The sequence below is a fragment of the Phyllobates terribilis genome, unplaced genomic scaffold (genome assembly GCF_046119375.1).
Source record: "Phyllobates terribilis strain yellow unplaced genomic scaffold, ASM4611937v1 Scaffold_5__5_contigs__length_657084704, whole genome shotgun sequence".
NCBI classification, from domain to species: Eukaryota; Metazoa; Chordata; class Amphibia; order Anura; family Dendrobatidae; genus Phyllobates; species Phyllobates terribilis.
Window position 1 is genome coordinate 238,874,296 of NW_027362765.1, and position 15,815 is coordinate 238,890,110.

A 15,815-nucleotide genomic window follows, 5' to 3' on the forward strand; every position below is an offset into this window, starting at 1 on the left:
TGTGCGCCTCTTCATAAATCTTATTCCAGGTAAGGACTGGAGTAAGGTTTGTGGTGTAAGGCACACCACAGCTCGTCATTAATTAGACGGGCTAAGGTGTCACACCACATCCCACAAAGATGGCCACACACTGGACCTCATCTTCACCCGCCTCTGTTGCCTATCTAACCTCTCTAACTCACCTCTCCCTCTATCTGACCACAGCCTACTTACATTCTCTTCCCTCTCCTCTCCAGGTCCACAATCCCCACTCCACAAACGTACACACCCTCGCAGAAATCTCAAACACCTTGACCTACACTCACTCTTTGAATCCCTTCTCCCTCTTACAGACATAAGTTCCTTACACGATGCAGCCATTACTGCTGCTTTACATAACACCACAACAGCTGCAGCTCTCGATTCGGTCGCCCCTCTCACACACAAAAGCTCGCACAATCAATAGACAACCCTGGCACACCAACTGACTAAAAGGACTGTGACAGGCCTCCAGGGTTGCTGAGCGGAGATGAAAAGGTCCCGCTTCAATGAGCACTTCATCGCATTCAAACAATCCCTTACTATTTTCAAGTCCACACTCACTGCAGCAAAACAAACTTACTCATCTCTCATATCATCCCTGTCTCACAACCCCAAACAGCTATTCAACACTTTCAATTCTCTCCTCCGTCCCCCAGCACCTCCTCCCTCTCATCTCAGCCGAAGACTTTGCCTCATTCTTCAAGCAGAAGACTGACAGCATCAGACAAAGCTTTTGCCTTAAGTCCCCACAACCCCATCTCATATCTACCCAACCTTCCTCCTCCAAAACCAGCTTCTCCACCATTACAGAAGATCAAGTTTCCCCCTTAACTCTCCAAATCACACCACACCACCTGTGAACTTGACCCAATCAGATCCCACCTAATCCCTAAACTTACCACAGTCTTCATTCCCACCCTAACCCAACTCTTCAACCTGTCATTAACAACTGGTGTCTTCCCCTCATGTTTCAGACATGCCTCACATCCATCCTAAAAAAGCCCTCCCTCGACCCATCCTCTCTGTTTAGCTATCGCCCCATATCACTCCTCCCCTATGCTTCAAAACTACTGGAACAACATGTCCACCTTGAACTGTCCTCCCACTCTTTCTTCGACCACTTACAATCAGGCTTCCGACTGCACCACTTCACTGAAACTGCCCTGACTAAAGTCACCAACGACCTACTAACTGCCAAATCCAAGCGACACTACTGTCCTCCTCGACCTGTAATCTGCCTACGACACAGTGGACCATTCCCTCTTACTACAGACTCTCTCATCTCTTGGCATCACAGACTTGGCCCTATCTTGGATCTCTTCATACCCAACAGACCGGACATTCAGCGTCTCCCACTCACACACCACCTCCTCATCTCGCCCTCTATCTGTCGGTGTCCCCCAAGGTACAGTCCTAAGGCCCCTGCTCTTCTCCATCCACTTCCTGCCGACTCCCACTCAAATATTTCCCGGATCCGCACATTCCTCAGCAAAGACTCTGCAAAAAACACTAGTGCACGCCCTCATCTCCCGCCTCGACTACTGCAACCTCCTGCTCTGTGGCCTCCCTTCTAACACTCTCGCACTCCTCCAATCTATCCTAAACTCTGCTGCCCGACTAATCCACCTGTCCCCCCGCTACCCCCTGGCATCACCCTCTGTCAATCCCTTCACTGGCTCCCCTATTACCCAGAGACTCCAGCTCAAAACCCTAACCTTGGCATACAAAGCCATTCACAACATGTCTCCTCCATACATCTGTGACCTAGTCCCCGGTACTTACCTGCATGCAACCTCCGATCCTCACAAGATCTTCTTCTCTACTCCCCCCTTATCTCCTCCCACAATCGCATACAAGATTTCGCCCGTGCATCCCCCCTACTCTGGAACTCTCTACCCCAACATATCAGACTCTCGCCTACCGTAGAAACCTTTAAAAGGAACCTGAAGACCCACCTCTTCCGAAAAGCGTACAACCTGCAGTAACCATCGTTCCACCATACCACTGCATCACCCATCTCTTGTAGATTGTGAGACCTTGCGGGCAGGGTCCTCTCTCCTCCTGTACCAGTCGCTGACTCGTTTTGTTCAAGATTATTGTAAATGTATTTGCTACGTATACCCCTTTTTCACATGTAAAGCGCCATGTAATAAATGGCACTATCGCTATAATAAAAACAATTAACCCGATCAAAAAAAAAAAAAAATCAAGAACGCCAAAATTATATTTTTTTGCAATTCCACAAAAAAATCTATGCCAAATGGATATTAATAAAAAAGTTGTTATGCCCCGCAAAAAATAATCCATCATACAGCTACATCAGACGAAAAATAAAATTTTTACGAGTCTGAGAAAATTGCGACACAACCCCAAAAAGTGTTTTGGACAAATTTCTGATATTTTTTCTACCACTAAAATAAAAACAAAAAAAAAAACCTGGACATATTTGGCATTGCCGTAATCCTATTGATGAGGAGAAACATATTGCTGGGTCAGTTTTACCGCAAAATGTACACCTTACAAACAATTCTCAGAAAACAAATGTGGGAATTGCGTTTTTTTTTGGGGTTTTTTTTTTTTCACAATTTCACCGCACTTGGAATTTGTTTCCCATTTTTCAATACACTATGTGGTAAAATGAATGGTGTCATTCAAAAGTACAACTTGTTCTTCAAAAAAACAAACCCTCATATGTCAATGTGGACAGAGTTATGGCTCTGGGAAGAAGGGGAGGAAAAAACGTAAACACACAAAAATTGGCAGTGGCGTGAAGGGGTTAAAACGAAAAACTCCCCAGCATTTTAACAGATAAACATAGTAAATTCACCAAAATATTGTCGCCCTGGATCATATGCGCTCACAGATGAGCGATGTTCTGTCATTATAAGGAAACATTATTGCCCCTACTGTTTCCTATCCCAACCTTCCTTTTGCGTTATAGTTTTTTTTCCTTCTACATATTTTGTCATTTTACTTTATTTTATTAAAAGAAAGCATAAAATGATCTGCTGCTATATTAAGTACCGTATTTTTCGGACTATAAGACGCACTTTATACCTCCAAAATTTTTGGAGAAAAGTGGGGGGTGCATCTTATAGTCCGATATACATAAATACTGTGGCTGTGGGTGATAGGGAGGAAGCGACAGTCGCGGAGTAGCGGGGCACAGGAGGTAGCAGCTGCCTGCTGCAGCCTACACTGTGCCCGCTACTAAAGAAAATGAATATTCACTGCTCCCCACGCCCATGTGAATATTAAATTTTCCTTAATTACAGGCACACTGTGCCCGCAGCACGTCTCCTAGTATGTATGGCCTCCCTCATCCTGTTATGCTTGGCACTCCCTGATCCCAGTCACGCTGCACAGAAAAAAAAATAAAAAAAATCAGTTACCTCCTCTCTCCTCCAGCGCCGTGTCCCGCTCTGTGCCGGAATAGTCACTGCTCCCCACACCGGGACTGTGTGCGTGGGGAGCAGTGACCATTCATTCTCCCTAATAGCGCGCACACTGTAGCCGCAGCGCGGCTCCTGCTGCGCTTGGTGGTCAGTGTGCCCGCTATTAAAGGCCATGAATATTCACCACTCCCATGGGTGTGGTGAATATTCATGGCCTTTAATAGCGGGCACGCTGACCGCAGCAGGAGCCGCGTGCTATTAGGGAGAATGAATGGTCACTGCTCCCCACGCACACAGTCCCGGCGTGGGGAGCAGTGACTATTCCGGCACACAGCGCTGGAGGAGAGAAGAGGTGACTATAATTATTTTTTTTCTGTGCAGCGTGACGGGGATGAGAGGGAGCCATGCATACAGGGATGAAGGATGAGGATGGGGGGAGGGGGGGGGGGGGGGCTATACATACCAGGATGAGGAGTATTAACAGAATTGGGGGATATTACCCCTATAACAGTGTCAGCAGCAGACCCCCTCCCCCTTAACAGGGCATCATGACCACATTTTTTGCTTAATTTTTTTTTTCTATTTTCCTCCTCTAAAACCTAGGTGCGTCTTATGGTCCGAAAAATACGGTAGATAGCTATTTAACGTTATGTAATCTTTTATCATCATTCAAAGCGAAAGTTTTGCATTTGTATATTTTTGTAAAATCCAGTAAGAAAATTGTTAAAGTAAGACGAACAGGAGAAAAAGATAAAACTTAAGATGTAAAAAACTCCACAACAAATCCCAGCAGCACAGGAAGTGCACTCGTCTGAGCGCTTCTAACAAGTCAAGTACTTCCCAACAGAGCAGTTATTCTTTCACTACACTGGTACATCTGGTGGTACCTGAGCTTCCAGCTTTGTTTTTGCATCAACACGATCACTTTCACACAGCCGCTCCAGCTCCTCTCCATGCTTTACCGCCTTTCGCAGCCGGGATACCAAGTGAAAACGTTTACGAGGTTCAGTATTGGCCTCCATTTTAAGCTGCATGGCATAGCTCCAAGCTCTCTCCGCATCCATCAAAATGAGCAGTAGATACCTGCAAGAAACTAACTATGTTACAGAAGAATATTCTGAAGAACAACTTGGATTTCTTGGATACAGTGGTGGCCGAAAATGATTGCAATCACAAATTCTTTGGTATTATCTTCATTTAATTTGTCTTCAATGAAAAAACACAAAAAGAATTGTCCTAAAGCCAAATTGGATATAATTCCACACCAAATCTAAAAAAGGGGGTGGACAAAAGTATTGGCACTGTTTGAAAAATCATGTGATGCTTCTCTAATTCGTGTAATTAACAGCACCTGTAACTTACCTGTGGCACCTAACAGGTGTTGGCAATAACTAAATCACACTTGCAGCCAGTTAACATGGATTAAAGTTGACTCAACCTCTGTCCTGTGTCCTTGTGTGTACCACATTGAGCATGGAGAAAAGAAAGAAGACCAAAGAACTGTCTGAGGACTTGTGAAACCAAATTGTGAGGAAGCATGAGCAATCTCAAGGCTACAAGTCCATCTCCAAAGACCTGAATGTTCCTGTGTCTTCCGTGCGCAGTGTCATCAAGAAGTTTAAAGCCCATGGCACTGTGGCTAACCTCCCTAGATGTGGACGGAAAAGAAAAATTGACGAGAGATTTCAACGCAAGATTGTGCGGATGGTAGATAAAGAACCTCGACTAACATCCAAACAAGTTCAAGCTGCCCTGCAGTCCGAGGGTACAACATTGTCAACCCGTACTATCCGTCGGCGTCTGAATGAAAAGGGACTGTATGGTAGGATACCCAGGAAGACCCCACTTCTTACCCCGAGACATAAAAAAGCCAGGCTGGAGTTTGCCAAAACTTACCTGAGAAAGCCTAAAACGATTTGGAAGAATGTTTTCTGGTCAGATGAGACAAAAGTAGAGCTTTTTGGGAAAAAGCATCAACAGAGTGTACAGGAAAAAAAAAAAAAAGGCATTCAAAGAAAAGAACACGGTCCCTACAGTCAAACATGGTGGAGGTTCCCTGATGTTTTGGGGTTGCTTTTCTGCCTCTGGCACTGGACTGCTTGACGGTGTGCATGGCATTATGAAGTCTGAAGACTACCAACAAATTTTGCAGCATAATGTAGGGCCCAGTGTGAGAAAGCTGGGTCTCCCTCAGAGGTCATGGGTCTTCCAGAAGGACAATGACCCAAAACACACTTCCAAAAGCACTATAAAATGGTTTGAGAGAAAGCACTGGAGACTTCTAAGGTGGCCAGCAATGAGTCCAGACCTGAATCCCATAGAACACCTGTGGAGAGATCTCAAAATGGCAGCTTGGAGAAGGCACCCTTCAAATATCAGGGACCTGGAGCAGTTTGCCAAAGAAGAATGGTCTACAATTGCAGCAGAGCATTGTAAGAAACTCATTGATGGTTACCGGAAGCGGTTGTTCGCAGTTATTTTGGCTAAAGGTTGTGCAACCAAGTATTAGGCTATGTGCCCACGTTGCATTTATGAAGCAGAAAATTTCTGCTGCATAAATGCAAGTCCTCTCCCGGAAAAACGCATGCGGAGTTCCGCACGCGTTTATCGCGCATTTTTCGCGCGTTTATCACGCGTTTTCCACATGCGGAATTGCCTTGCGTTTTTTATGCATTGGACAAAGGCAATTCCGCTTGCGGAAACGCAAAATTAAATGACATGCTGCGGATTTTTGAACGCCGCATAAACGCTGCGGAAAAATCCGTAGCATGTGCATAGAACTTGCGGAATCCCATTGGGGAACATGGGGTGCGGATATACATGCGTTTTTCAAGCGTTTACGCTGCGGAAATTCCGCAGCATATACGCTTGAAAAATGCTACGTGGGCACACAGCCTTAGGCTGATGGTGCCAATACTTTTGTCTGGCCCATTTTTGGAGTTTTGTGTGAAATGATCAATGATTTGATTTTTGCTTCATTCTCTTTTGTGTTTTTTCCTTGCAAGCAAATTAAATGAAGAAAATAATACCAAAGAATTTGTGATTGCAATCATTTTCAGGAAGAAACTGAGTATTGTCTGACAGAATTGCAGGGGTGCCAATACTTTTGGCCACCACTGTATATGGGATATCTCTGCGGTGGATATGGATTCGTCTCCGATCACTGGGCAAATATATAGAATCATTGTGCACAACATACAGCTGCTATATGTCCATGATATCAGAAATAAAGCAGGAGACCTGGCTGATAGGAAACGTGGAACATACCTGTTATCAGATAGCATCTCTACAGTCACTTTTTTTCCAGTAAATTTGTGTCTGTTTCCCATCTTAAAACTAAGAGTTTTTCTCAGACGTCTCAAGCGACGTGAACAGTAGCCCCTAAAAAGTACAAACAAAACCCACATCACTCACAGGTAGTGGGACATAAAACCTTTAGGAATCCAATTTAATATTGTTGGTTTCAGAATTATTTTTTACCAGGGCCAGCACTGGCTCATACTTATCTAATGTGAACTCTTGTTTTATTAAAAGAGCTTTTCCATCATAAGAAGTAATGACGTATTAGTCAGCTGGCCACTATTGATTTGACTGACTCAGCCCCGGCCCACATACACGTTAGACTTAAGTCGGCCAAATTGGTGGTGAAAGGTTGAACTTGATGGACCTAGGTCTTTTTCAACCTATGTAACTTGCCGATAACAGCTGACAGTCTAAAGTATGGGGGTTCCCTGACCTTTCACCTACAGATAAGGCAGGGGAAGAGAAGGATCGGCACATTGGAATTCCAAAGGCCAATCCTTTATTCTCCCTGGCAGCGGCTCTCTCTCAGAGGGAATATGGGAGCACTCAGCCAAGCTGAGCCTTCCTGTTGATTGGGAGAGTCAGGAAAGAGTGGTCAGGTGAACGATCGTTTGTCTGATAGATATCTAATGTGTATGTGGAACCTATGGCTATGTGTCCACGATGCAGAAATGAAGCAGAAAATTTCTGCAGCATTTCTGCATCTCCCTGGCAGAAAAAAACACATGCAGATTGTGCATGCGATTTTCCTGCAGAATACATGCGGATCCACATGCGTTTCTGCATGCAGATTGACAAGCGCTTTCCAGGCGATAGCATCACTTGGAAAGTGCTTGACAACTAGGTCACACTGTATAAATCCATGCAAACAGCATGGATTTATACAGTGTGACCGTAAAAATGAAAACAAATAAAGCTATACTCACCCCCGAGGCCCCGGCGTGGCTGCAGCGCTGCTTCCTGTCTGGCTCCTGGATGCCGGCATCTCGCGAGACAGAGCGGTGAAGGGCCTGCGGTCACATGACTGTGACGTCACCGCAGGTCCTCAAGCGATGCCGGCATTCAGAGAGAAGCCGCCGGACAGGTGAATATAAACTTTATTTGTTATTTTATTCTTTTTTTACAGGTACAATGGTACCCAGGTCTGGATGAGAGTCTCCTCTCCTCCAGAACTGGGTACCATCCGCACATAGAGACGCATAGAAGCCGCTTGTAAAAATGTACAGTCGCGGTTTCTATGCGTCTCAATGCAAGTCAATGGCGGAAGTTCCGCTGCGCTTCCGCAAAATTAAATGACATGCTGCGGATTTTTGTACGCAGCATAAACGCTGCGGAAAAATCCGCAGCATGTGCATAGAACATGCGGAATCCCCTTGGGGACCATGGGGTGCGGATTACCTAGCGTTTCACAAGCGTTTATGCTGCAGAAATTCCGCAGCATAAACGCTTGAAAAACGCTACGTGGGCACACAGCCTATCTCTGGCAATCCTCTGTTAGGCCACGGCCCCACTATCAGTATTTGGTCAGTATTTTTTCTCAGGTGTGGGAGACAAAACCAGGAGTGGGTGATAAATGCAGAATTGGTGACTTGTTTCTATTATACCTTTTCTCTGATTATTCCTCACCTGGTTTTGTCTTCCACTCCTGAGAAAAAATACTGACCAGATACTGATAGTAGAGCCGTGGCCTCAGGGTATGCTTACACTGAGTTTTTCCAAATCGGATCCTCACCAAAATCCCCCTAAAAACATTACTTAAACTTTTGGACAGTTCTTCTAATTCATTTTTATGGGAAATCCATTTCACTGTTCATAGTTTTTTTTAGCCTTTTTTTCAGAAGAGGTTTTGAAAAGCACTTGTAGGGGGGGGGAATAAAAAAAGTGCATGCCACTTCTTTGAAGAGGATCCTGAAGGAAATCTCTCCAACCTTAACGTCATCCAATCAAAGGGCTACTAAGAATGCTTCAGGAAAAAATACTTCTCCAAATATGCCCCAAAACAAGATATTTTCCTTTAGCAGTTTTGCTTGAAAAACTCATGATTTTTGAATTCCACTAAAAGCTCAGTGTGAACATCGCTCAACCACAAGGCTAAGACACACTTGTCCAGACATTTCTTAGGAGCAGCTGTGGACAGGTCAGACATTCCAGTTAAAAACAGGCACCCAATCTCTATTTTTTTTCTCCTAAGGCTAAAGTCACAGGGCAACCTAGGCCATTACACAGGATGTGCAGCTACTACATCGCAGCATACTGTAAGTGAATGGAGGGAGTCGAACTGTGACTTTCAATGTATCGTGACAACAAAAATCAAGTTGCAATTTTTTTTTTTTTTTTTTATGCTTTCGCAATACCTTATGGGTCGCAATTGCCCAATGCTGCAATGCAGCAGTAACATACAGTGATCTTTAATCATGAATCCTGAGTCCCTTCCAAAGCCTAAAATATAAAGCTGCCAATCATTAATTTCAGATTATTCTAGTCAATAATAAAAAATAAAATAATGATAATGTAGCAAAAGAAATCACTCGGCTTACATTGGCAACTTAATTTAGCACTTATCTCTAAGGATGTACAGCAATTCTTCATAATAAGTTTAAGAGAGGAAAATCTCATGGCGGTAAAATAAGTCTGCCCCATAATTGTGGAGGAGGCATTCTTACCTGTATCTCTGGAAGTCTCCATGACGCATGCCATGCTGCTGCTGGGATTCCTTAATAATTTGCAGGACTGTAGGTTGCGTTAAGGGTATTCATATAAAGGAGGAACCAAAGGTCTCATCATTAAATCTGTCTCCTCCATATATAACTGCCATATCAGATCTTGCTCTATGTACACATTAGTTGTCCAGCGCACCTCTGCTTTACAGTATTAGACAATGAATAATATACTATATTTAATTAACATATTTGCCAGTTCGGTAATCTGTGACCGATGGACGGGAGCCCTGAAGATCTCCCTACCTTGCGGCACTCTTTTCCTTGGACAGGCTGGCACAACAGCATGTGTGCGTCTCACCACCCCACGCTAATCAAAAGAGGAGTTGGGAATGCCAGGAGGTAAGGAAATTCGCAGGGCTCCCGTCCAGATGTCACAGATTACCCCATCTTTACAAATCAATTCTCCCATCTCTACTCTTAATTGCACGTGCCTGACAGACGCAGTGTGTCCCTATCCGAACAGAGGAACGGCAAAGGAAGACTTCTAACATACCATGCACAGAATTTCAGTAAGAAAACACAAAATTCACAAACAGTCCCGTCAGGAGAGCTAACTGGATCTCTTTAGTAACCATTTGGGGGTCTTTTGTCCGATACCCCCCAGACAAAATATTACATTTATCTAGAAATCCCAACTTATTTTATTTGTTGTCACCAGCATGTCTTCTTCTGAAACAGCAGAGCCCTCAGGCAAGCGGTGAGACAATACTGGAGCAGTGGGGGGCATGCTTGACCTCCGTCCCATTCATTGTCTATTGGACTTACAGAAATAATCAAGTGCTGTACTCCGAGGTCAAACACGTGTGCTCTGCTCCATCCAGCATTGGCCTGCAGAGCCCCGATCTCAGGATCTCTGGGGTCCCAGTGGTCGGACATTCAGCTATCAGCAAACTACTCCCTGTACTGTGGAGAGGGGATAACTTTTTACTATAAAGAATACATTAAACCTAAGGAATATCCCTATGGGAGCAGATGTCACAGTCAGCTGTGTACAGGATTCCCCCTCTGCCCTGCAGCTCTTCACTAATGTCTACATACATGTCTAGGGCCGGGCAGCAGCCATGGCTCCGCACAGCAGGCCTCAGCCAGGAGCCCCGGTGCTGCATACTGTCCCACTGCTGCACTGACACGTCAGCCTTCAGCTCCCGCACCCTCCCGCGGTCCCGGCCGCTCTCACGTCCCGGCCTCAGGATACTCTCCAGTCCCAGCGTGTCCCCTAGCGCAGCGGTCTTCCCTCCTGCTACCGGCCGCTCGTTCTCCTTATTCTCCTCCATCGTCGCTCCCGACTGCCGCTCCGCCGCCATCTTCCTACAGTGAGGGAGTCCCAAACCAGAGAGCGTAGACGGGACACCGTGCGCAATGCATGCCGGTACACGAGAGCGGGGGCTGCTGGGAGCTTGGAGGAGTGGAGGGAGGTGGGAGTCAGCGCGGTCAGTCCTGCAGACCTTAGCTTCTGTGGACTTTGTGTATGACTGCCTGTCTGAGGCCGGGCTAGGAGATTATATATTACTACATCACTAATAAATAGATCTGTTCCTGGGAAAGTTGGGTGACAGAATATGGCGGCAGTCACAGCTCTTACAGCTATTTTACTCAGGCCACGTTCACACTATCAGTATTTGGAGAGTTTTTTACCTCAGTATTTGTAAGCCAAAACCAGGTGAGGAATAATCAGAGGAAAAGTATAATAGAAACACGTCACCACTTCTGTATTCATCACCCACTCCTGGTTTTGGCTTACACATACTGAGGTAAAATACCGACCAAATACTGAACGTGTGAACGTGGCCTTATATAGCGCTATTCCATAGTGTGTTACAGACATTATCACTGTCCCCATTTGGGCTCACACCCTACATTCCCTATCAGGATGTCTTTGGAGTGTGGGAGGAAACCCAGACAAACATGGTTCTTGCTAGATGTGAATCCATTGAAAGGAGCTTTCCACAGGCAGATGCCAAGCAGTTAGGTCTGGGGTCTGCTCTGTCCCCATCTATTGAGGCCGCCGGCACATAGGTGGAATACTCGGGATAGAACAATCCGGATCGGGTACACCTTGCCGCAGTGGGACGGTTTTTATGCTCTTTTGATTAAAATAGTGTCATCTAAGTACCCTAAGTCATTTACATGTACTATTACTATTCACTTACTGCAGGGTATTTGCTAATTTTGTTTTTATTCTAGGTTCCATAAATGGTTCCTGCTAGAGTTGGTGTGAATCGATTCACAGGACCTGGTCCATTGGTCACATTAGTTTGTGACCACTGGACAGGAGCTCTGAGAAACTGTCTAAATTCCCAGCATCCTTGGCTCTTCTTTTGATTAGCTGGCCTGGCAACAATGACACATATATATCATGCAACAACTAAATGTCATGTGAGGCCGGCTAATGAAAAGCAGAGCTGTGAAAGCCAGGAGGTAGGAGGTGTCACCCAGGGCTCCCATCCAGTGGCCACAGATCACCGAGGTTGATGATGGACCAGGTCTTGGAAATCGATTTGCACCAACTCTATTGGCCATAAATAGCAGATAACTATTGGCCAAACAAGCATCTATTTTTCCTGGCTCAGCTTGGCCAACGTGGCGCTGCCACCTCTCACAGTACTGTAGCTCATCTCCCTTAAAGAGGACCTGTCATCAGGTCAAAAGTGATCAGTTTTTGCTCTTATTTTATTCCGGTTGCTCCCCTAAGTATTCTGATTTTTTTTTTAAGTGTGCAATATGGTTCCAGGGATATGAATTGTTTTATTCAGTGCTAATTTTTATGGTCTTTACAAGGGGGTGTGGCTCACGGGGCAATTATGCAGAGCAACCTAAAAACACTCCCCCGGACAATCCTGTGGGCCACTCCCCCTTGTAAAGTCCATGAAAATTAGCACTAAATAAAAAGGCAAAAATCTCTATAACTGTATGGTGGATTTAAAGGAAAAAAAATGGAATACTCAGGGGAGCAGTGGGAATAAATGAAGAAAAAAAACTGGTCACTTTTGACCTGATGACAAGTTCTCTTTAAAGCGAACCTGTCACTGATACGAGATACGACACCAACTTTCAGCATTCTATAATGCTGTATATAAGCCCCCGATCTGACCTGCAAGACAAGAAAAAGAGCTTTTATTGTACTGACCTGGGGGGTGGTCCGGTCTGAGGGGTGTCACTCGTCTTGGTCCGGCGCCTCCTTTCTTCTTGCGATGCCATCTTTCTTGCGTCCCTACATCATCCACACAGTCTCCCGGGCAAAAAAATGCCATAACAATGAAACGTGGGAACATACATTAAAGAGGTTTTCTGTGATTTTAAGAAACTTTGCCAACATGGGAGAATGTTATAAAGATCTATTAGTAAAACTCAAGAAATAACCATTCCTTTCCAGTTAATTCTCCCATTGCTCCAGTGCTGTCTTTCTGGTGGTCCAACAGCTCGGAGATTTTTTCTGCTAGTCACCTTATCAGTGTAGCCAGCCACTGACTTCAGCAATCACATGCTATACATATGAGCATTACCACTGATGCCAGTGATCATCTGCAACATCCATGTGAATGATGAATAGCACATAATGCCCACGGTTATTTCTTTATTTTATAACATTCTCTAGTCTTTGTTTATGTTCCTTAAAGGGAACCTATCATCTGATTCATGCTGCCCAGACTGCGAAGAGCATGAATTACATCTTGTCTGCACAGTTTGTTTTTCACTAAAACATTCCTGCAGTTACGAGGACAATAAACTTAAAAGAACATGCACTGTGAGGAGTCACAAATCTGTAGTCACAGAGTGACTGCAGACTTCTCATTTTTGACTGTGAAACCCCTTTAATAATCCAGGATCCGATTTCATTTGGGCATGAATCAGATCCTTTTACTAGTTTTTAGCATGTAAACTGGCTACAACACGGAATAATAGCTAAGTAAAACATAGTTTTAATTTTCTAATTTCAATTCCCTGATATAACCAGTTTAACATGCCCAAATAGGTGAAAGATCCTCTTTAAAGGAGTTGTCCAAGCTTGGGGTTCAAGTTTGCAGTCATTCTATGTGACTGTAGACTGTAGACTTGTGAATCCTCACAGCATGCACAGTGCATGCTGTCAGGATTTGCCAGCGCCGGGAACTGCAAGTATGTGATTTGCATACTTCTGACCACATTCCAACTAGACGTGTCCTGCCTCTCTCAATGCACTTCTGTTGGGCGAGGCCGTGCATGTTTAGTCGGCACGTGACCGCATGTATGCAAATCGCATACTTGTTGTCACACACCTGACCGCTCCCAACACCGGGAGCTTGAACCTTAAGGCTGGACAATCCCTTTACGGACAGAGGAATGTTTTGTTTTTGCGCGTTTATTTTTGTGGCTCAAAAAGAAGCACATTAAGGTAATGGAGTGGCCTAGCCAGTCTCCAGACCTTAATGCCATAGAAAACTTATGGAGGAAGTTGAAGCTCCGAGTTGCCAAGTGACAGCCTCAAAATCTTAATGATTTAGAGATGATCTGCAAAGAGGAGTGAACCAAAATTCCTCCTGAGTCCTGACATGTGCGCAAACCTCATCATCAACTACAAAAAACGTCTGACTGCTGTGCTTGCCAACAAGGGTTTTGCCACCAATTATTAAGTGTTGTTTGCCAGAGGGATCAAATACTTATTTTTCACTGCAAAATGCAAATAAATTTATCTAATTTATACAATGTGATTTTCTTGATTTTTTTTGGATATTCTCTCAATGTTAAAATTAACCTACCCTTAAAATTATAGACTGTTCATGTCTTTGTCATTGGGCAAACTTACAAAAACATCAAGGGATCAAATAATTATTTCCCTCACTGTATGTACTTAGCATCTGTGACCTGTCATAAAAGAACTACTGGACGTATCCCTAGGCAAACAGCAAGAGCCGTCATCAGGGCATTACTGGTGTATGGGACCCGATGAGCAGAAGCAAAGAGGGGGGCCCAGACTGGATGAGACACACTGCGGAGCCACTGTATAAACAGCCTGGCAGACTGTGTGGCATGCTGGGGCCCGGGCTAATTACTTTGCTTGATTAAGCCCCGGGGCCCCATTCACTCACAGCCACAGCTACTTACACTGCTCAAAAAAATAAAGGAAACACTTAAACAACAGAATATAACTCCAAGTAAATCAAACTTCTGTGAAATCAAACTGTCCACTTAGGAAACAACACTGATTGACAATCAATTTCACATGCTGTTGTAAAAATGGAATAGACAATAGATGGAAATTATTGGCAATTATCAAGACATCCTCAATAAAGGAGTGGTTCTGCAGGTGGGGAACACAGACTACATCTCAGTACCAATGCTTTCTGGCTGATGTTTTGGTCACTTTTGAATGTTGGTTGTGCTTTGACACTCGTGGTAGCATGAGACGGACTCTACAACTCACAGAAATAGCTCAGGTAGTGCAGCTCATCCAGGATGGCACATCAATGCGAGCTGTGCAAGAAGGTTTGCTGTGTCTGTCAGCATAGTGTCCAGTGGCTGGAGGTGCTACCAGGAGACAGGCCAGTACACCAGGAGACGTGGAGGGGGCCGTAGGTGGGCAACAACCAAGCAGCAGGACCGCTACCTCTGCCTGTGTGCAAGGAGGAACTGGAGGAGCACTGCCAGAGCCCTGCAAAATGACCTCCAGCAGGGCACAAATGTGCATGTGTCTGCACAAACGGTTAGAAACGGACTCCATGAGGGTGGTATGAGGGCCCGACGTCCACAGATGGGGGTTGTGCTCACAGCCCAACACCGTGCAGGACACTTGGCATTTGCCACAGAACACCAGGATTGGCAAAGTCGCCACTGGCGCCCTGTGCTCTTCACAGATGAAAGCAGGTTCACACTGAGCACATGTGACAGACGTAACAGAGTCTGGAGACGCCGTGGAGAGCGATCTGCTGCCTGCAACATCCTTCAGAATGACCGGTTTGGCAGTGGGTCAGTAATGGTGTGGAGTGGCATTTCTTTGGAGGGCCGCACAGCCCTCCATGTGCTCGCCAGAGGTTGCCTGACTGCCATTAGGTAACGAGATGAGATCCTCAGACCCCTTGTGAGACCATATGCTGGTGCGGTTGGCCCTGGGTTCCTCTTAATGCAGGACAATGCCAGACCTCATGTGGCTGGAGTGTGTCAGCAGTTCCTGCAAGATGAAGGCATTGAAGCTATGGACTGGCCCGCCCGTTCCCCAGACCTGAATCCGATTGAGCATATCTGGGACATCATGTCTCGCTCCATCCACCAACATCACGTTGCACCACACACTGTCCAGGAGTTGGTGGATGCTTTAGTCCAGGTCTGGGAGGAGATCCCACAGGAGACCATCCGCAACCTCATCAGGAGCATGCCCAGGCGTTGTAGGGAGATCATACAG

The 15,815-nt window shown here is 45.3% G+C and overlaps 1 protein-coding gene across 1 annotated transcript in view; it reads right to left on the bottom strand.

Moving 5' to 3' along the window:
- SRP68 (signal recognition particle 68) overlaps positions 1-10,824 on the bottom strand; it is a 35,943-nt gene extending 25,119 nt beyond the window's left edge. Inside the window, exons 1-4 of the mRNA XM_073683927.1 lie at positions 10,635-10,824; positions 9,383-9,449; positions 6,684-6,797; positions 4,304-4,499 (exon numbers count right to left, since the gene is read on the bottom strand). Coding sequence (XP_073540028.1) covers positions 4,304-4,499; positions 6,684-6,797; positions 9,383-9,449; positions 10,635-10,743 — 486 coding nt within the window. The 5' untranslated portion in view covers positions 10,744-10,824. The remainder of the gene's footprint in view (positions 1-4,303; positions 4,500-6,683; positions 6,798-9,382; positions 9,450-10,634) is intronic.
- Between the last annotated feature and the right edge of the window lie 4,991 nt (positions 10,825-15,815).